The sequence below is a fragment of the Seriola lalandi genome, unplaced genomic scaffold, assembly GCF_002814215.2.
Source record: "Seriola lalandi dorsalis isolate HSWRI2012SDOR001 ecotype SW California unplaced genomic scaffold, Sedor1 jcf7180002055007, whole genome shotgun sequence".
Classification (NCBI taxonomy): domain Eukaryota; kingdom Metazoa; phylum Chordata; class Actinopteri; order Carangiformes; family Carangidae; genus Seriola; species Seriola lalandi.
In genome coordinates, this window is record NW_019525550.1 from 149,057 (window position 1) to 155,061 (window position 6,005).

The following is a 6,005-nucleotide window of genomic DNA, read 5'->3' on the forward strand; positions in this document are numbered from 1 at the left end:
TCCTCTTCTGGTCTCTGGTCTCTGGTCTCTGGTCTTGGTCTCCGGTCTTTGCCTCTCTGGTCTCTGTTCTCTGGTCTTTGGTCTCTGGTCTTTGTTTTCTCTGGTCTCTCTGGTCTTTGGTCTCTGGTCTCTGGTCTTTGGTCTCTCTGGTCTCTCTGGTCTCTGGTCTCTGGTCTCTCTGGTCTCTGGTCTCTCTGGTCTCTGGTCTCTCTGGTCTCTGGTCTCTGGTCTCTGGTCTCTGGTCTCTGGTCTCTCTGGTCTCTGGTCTCTGGTCTCTCTGGTCTCTGGTCTCTTGGTCTCTGGTCTCTCTGGTCTCTGGTCTCTGGTCTTTACTGTGTCACTGACTCTGAGGTCTCTCTCTGTGATCAATCCTTATTTAACTTTTTATTACACTTTTCATCTCTGAATTCATCATTTATGAGCTGCAATAACATGTAATAACTGGTTTATAACAGACTGTAATTCAGCTGTAAGTATCAGTGTGTTTATTAACAGCTCTAACTCCTGTGACACTGATAATGTTTAATCTTTTTATATCTTTTTAATATGCAGTATAAATTCTGAACAGTAATAAACACTTGTAACATATAATAACATTAACAATATGTTAATAAACCAGTTATTACATGGTTACACAGCGTATTGATGCGTAATAAAATGTTAGTGTAAATCCTGTTAACATGTTGAAGTGCAGCAGAAGAAAGTTTCACAGAAATGATTTATATACCATTATATTTTTGTATGATATACATGATTAATGAGAATAAATGAATATTAAACAAGTAAACTGGTTTTAATGTGTTGTCTGCTTAATTATCATTTCAGTATTGTTATAATGTTCACTTCATCATTGGTTTGCTTTATTCAGTCACTTGACATAATATTAATTTTAATTAATTATTAATAATTTGTTTATTTATTTTGACTTCCATCATTTCTCATCTCATCTACTCTCACTTTCATCTGTTCTTCTGATCTTGAATGTTCATCAGGGATTTCATTTTCATTATTCATGTCGACATTTTAAACCATTTCATTAAAGTGTAACATTACAGAAAAGTATCAATCACGTACTAACCTTTAATGCAGTTTTTGACTCATCAGGTTGTGAATATATGATCATTTACATCCTGAAAAAATCCAATCCATTTATCAATAAGTCAAAGAGCTTTTATTTATGGATTATTGACAAATAGAAATAAACACACGGACCAGAGAGAACCAACATGATTACGAACGATTAATCAAACCTTTAGTTTTAGTTTAAAGAGCCTTGTAAAGTCTTGTTCGTGTGTGTGATTCTGATACTTTACTTTTACTTTATTTATTATTATTTATATTATTTATATATATATTATTATTTATACCTGTTAGAGAACCACAGTCAGTGTCGTCTAGAAACCAAAGCAGCTGCTGCTTCTTCATTTGTTCAAATAAACAATCTGCAGCTTCTGTTCAGATTCAAATGTGAAGATTATTGAATAAAATAATAACTGGTCATATCTATCCCTTACCCTGAAAGGGTCAGAAATCACTGAATACATAGAAGCTTTGCTCTCTGTGTTCTGCAGGAGATTCAGTGTTTAAAGAAGAGGAAACTCCAGCAGCTGATATACAGCTGGAGGACAGATCCACACCAACACACACTGTCCACCAATGTTGGATCACACGATGAAAACAAAGGGATATAAAGAAGAATAAGGCAGGAAACTGAAGGAAGAGTGGCTGAATAAAGAAAACAGAACTGGAGCTTTGAGAAAACTTCACTGTAGAAACACAGGCATTTTTCATTTCCCAGCTTCCAACAGGATCTTAGTTCAGTCTCCTTCATGACGACTGGAGAGACTGAGGAGACATGTGGAGGACAAGAGAAGGCAGGAGGGATGATGGGAGGACGAGGAGGAGGAGGAGGGAACGCGACGCTTGCTCCGTCTTTCACCACCCTCAGCACTATCGCCATCCAGGCCGGACAATCACAGATTGTTGTCTCTGTCCTCAGGGTATGTGGTTAACAACAAGTCCTCCATCTTTACTGACACAGCACATGAACTCACTGAAACCCAGTGGATCCAGACCAGAACAACCCAGCTCATGACTGAGCTCCAGTATTTGTAACATTAGATCATATATGACATTTTATATTGGTCATGAAATGACAAGCTAACACTGTAAATGAAAGGGCGAGCTATCAGCTAGTTAACATTAATTAGCTAAACTGTAACTTAAGGCTAAAGTTAGAAACTAGCTAACATTAGCGTTCATCTGTAGATACTTGACACAATCTAATTCAGAAGCTCTGAAGGTAAGAAAGTAAAGTGTATAGCTATATAGTTAGCTACCGCTACTTAAATTTACCTACAGTATCTGTGTGATACACAGGAGCAGAGACTTCAGGATGCATTCAACCTCCTCCATTCAGCTTCATGTTATAACCGTGGGCAGTGATCAGCTACAATAACTATGATATAATAACAATGATAAGGCTCAAGTTAGGAACTAGCAATAATTAGTTAGCTAAACTGTAACTTAAGGCTAAAGTTAGAAACTAGCTAACATTAGTTAGCTAAACTGTAACTTAAGGCTAAAGTTAGAAACTAGCTAACATTAGTTAGCTAAACTGTAACTTAAGGCTAAAGTTAGAAACTAGCTAACATTAGTTAGCTAAACTGTAACTTAAGGCTAAAGTTAGAAACTAGCTAACATTAGTTAGCTAAACTGTAACTTAAGGCTAAAGTTAGAAACTAGCTGTAGGTAACATTTACCTACAGTAAGGAGCAGAGACTTCAGGATGCGTTCAACTATGTTGTCAACAGGCTGTTATTCAGAAACTCTGAATTCTTGTCCTTTATAGTGAATCTAGATTTCCCCCTGTTTTTAGAACAAGTCAGCTGGTAGAGATCAAATCACAAGAGTCACATTTTAAAAATAAATCTTGAGCAGATTCCATATTTATCTGTTTATAAACCCAGTCGTTTTGTCCACTGATTTTCTTGACAGACACTGTGAGTAGTTCTTCTTAACCAAACAGAAACACTGATGTAGAGGAGTATATCTCATTTCTATCTAATAGCTCATTTTGAATGTTCAGGTTTATGTTAGCTGTTAAAATTAGATTCAGCTGATGAGTGTTAGTATAGAGATCTTCAGTTTTAGTTACATGAACTATTGTGAGCTGTGTCGTTAAATAGCTTTGTTTTTGTTAGCAACTGTTAGCTAGGTTTTGGACAGTTATTAGTCTTGATGTAAGTGAGCTAACTTCATTGTAGTGTTAGACTGTTAGATTCAAATGAAATGAGCCATTAAACTCTTTCTTTTTCAACCTTTCACAACATTAGCCTGATTTTCAGACTGTTAGCTTTGACTTTAGCTTCAGTGTCAATGTTAGCTCGGTGTAAGTTTTTTATTAGTTTTATGGGTATTTATTTGGCTTGTAGCCTGTTAGCTCTGACTTGAGCTGGTTATAGCTCTGAGCCTCGTCAGTCAGTCACTGTTCTGTCCATGTGCTGTTTCCTGTTATAGCACAGACTATTTACTGATGCTGCTGTTGTCAGTGTGTGTGTGTGTGTGTGTGTGTGTGTGCGCGTGCGTGCGTGTGTGTGTGTGTGTGTGTGTGTGTGTGTGTGTGTGTGAAGGGGAATGTGTATTTAAATATGTTCATGTGTGCATGTGTGTGTGATAATAGTTTTTGGAGCTGTTGACAGTGTTTTTAAAGTGTGTGCGTGCGTGCATGCGTGCTTGCTTGCGTGTGTGTGTGTGTGTGTGTGTGTGTGCGCGCGTGTCTTGACACGTGTCATGTTGAGTCCTTTTTAGCCAACATACCAGAGATACTGTATCATCCTGAGGAATGCTGCAACAGACACACACACACACACAAACACACAGACACACAGACACACACACACACACACACACACACACACACACACACGTGTGCAGAGATACATGCAGTCCATGTTGACCTCCAGCGTCGCCATGTCGCTGTGTGGGGAACAAAAACAAACCAGAACACAGTGAGACAGTATTAACACTTTACAGACTCTAACCATCTTCATCACATGGATCATTATCTATTATTACCTCATCAATTAAACTAAAACAACAACTTATAGTGTTATAACCAGAAGGTTGATGTAGAAAGATACAGTACCTGTTGTTACATGTTATAACAAGGTTCATTGTTCGTCAGTCATCAAATTGAGACGGTCACGTGTCAGTACTGCAGGACAGAACAGGCTGTTTTGTATCTCAACTCACGTGTGTTTGTGTGTTTGTGTGTTTGTGTTCAGAGTGGGTTGCTGGTCCACCTCCAGCTGGTCCAGTTCCATCCGGGTCTCTGTGAGATCGGATTGAACCAGGAGGAAAACCAGAGACTGATCCAGGAGCAGCAGCAGCTGCTGGAGAAACTCAAGGTACAGACACGAAAACACGTACAATCAATTACAGGTTTTGATGGTTTTGATTATTTATACTTGTTAGCACATTGCTATACTCTGTATGCTAATGCTAATGCATGTTAGCTGACAGCTATTTGATAACTAGATACCAATCAGGTAATGTTAATAAATTAGCTTCACATAGCAGAGCTTTTGAGTATAAAGTTATGTGCTAATCCTCCATCTTCTTTGTCATACCAGCGTCATGAGAGCGAGGTGCTGGCGGTGGTGGAAAATGGCCGACAGACAGAGCAGAGGAGGAAGAGGAGGGAAGAACGGATGACGGAACAGAAGTGGAAGAAGAAAAAGGAGGAAGAAGAGGAAGTGTACAAGGCCATGGGGGTGTCTCTGAGCGAGGGATGGTCGCTGCTCCTCCGCCTGCTCCAGAGACGACAGGAAGTCCTGATGTTGGCATCAGACTTTTACCGCCGAGCTCTGGAGGTAAGACGCAGGAAGTGATGCCATTTTGAATTCTACTCTATAAGAACTACGTCTCTACAGCAGGTCTGACATCACCTCATGTCTGTGTATTAAAGCTGAAATGTGAAGAGACTGAATGGAGACTATGTGTTGTTGTTTCTAACTGAAGCTCAGTGTGATGTGACACTCGCAGGAATACATGTTGAGCTATTGTAAGGCTGTGGTGACCTCTGACCCCTGACCTCCTTTTTGTTTCAGCTCTGACGTTCCTCAGGCGGTGTGGTGTATTTGCTAGTTCTGTGGCGTGTCACGGTGAAGCCGCGCTCATTGGCTGGCAGCCATTTTATTAACAACATCTGCTGCGTGCGCTCGGTCACCTGCTGCAGCTGTCGTCTAAAACTGTCCAACAATGAGCTTCCTGTTTCTATTTTCATCCTCACACACAGTAACTGGACCGAGACACAACACAGCACAGAGGAGATGTGTCAGTCAAACTCCTGGTCGACAGGAGACCTTCAGTCTGTGGCGATGTCAGCAACGTTAATTAATGTGAAGCTTCAGGCTGTTGGTTAATCACTCCGCCAAAGATTGTTTGTGAGTGAAGACACATCACTCTGGAACATCTCTCTCATCTCTCTCTGAGCTGAGTGTTTGTAGTTCCACATTAGGCAGGTTTGTGCAAAATAGAAGAGATTTGTTTTAGAAAACACAAATAGTGAAAGTTGTGTTTCCACTGAGTGAAGTTTTTCTGCTCACGACATCACTCCAGTCAAATGACAAAAGATTTCCAGCATCTGCCTTTGACTGTCCCTCTGGGGCCTGATACGACAGAAAAAGTGTTTCCATGACTCATTTCAAATTGCTCATTAAACAGGTTAATGAAACCTGACTCTTCACAAACTACACGATCCAGAACTCTGATCTTAACGAGCTCCAGATTGATTAATCTGATGACTCTGATAATTTCTCTGACGTTCAGACTGAAACTTCAGGTTATCAGTGGTGATCAGGGACTTCAGTGGCTCTTCTACATTGATCCTGTCTCTCTCTCTCTCTCTCTCTCTGTCTCTCTCTCTCTCTCTGTCTCTCTCTGTCTCTCTCTCTGTCTCTCTCTGTCTCTCTCTCTGTCTCTCTCTCTCTCTCTCTCTGTCT

At 40.1% G+C, this 6,005-nt stretch overlaps 1 protein-coding gene across 1 annotated transcript in view; it reads left to right on the forward strand.

Moving 5' to 3' along the window:
* ccdc141 (coiled-coil domain containing 141) overlaps nucleotides 1-6,005 on the forward strand; it is a 31,817-nt gene that overhangs the window by 2,361 nt on the left and 23,451 nt on the right. The window contains exons 2-4 of the mRNA XM_087171486.1: nucleotides 1,572-2,000; nucleotides 4,287-4,409; nucleotides 4,635-4,874. Of these exons, the coding sequence (XP_087027612.1) occupies nucleotides 1,830-2,000; nucleotides 4,287-4,409; nucleotides 4,635-4,874 (534 nt within the window). The 5' untranslated portion in view covers nucleotides 1,572-1,829. The remainder of the gene's footprint in view (nucleotides 1-1,571; nucleotides 2,001-4,286; nucleotides 4,410-4,634; nucleotides 4,875-6,005) is intronic.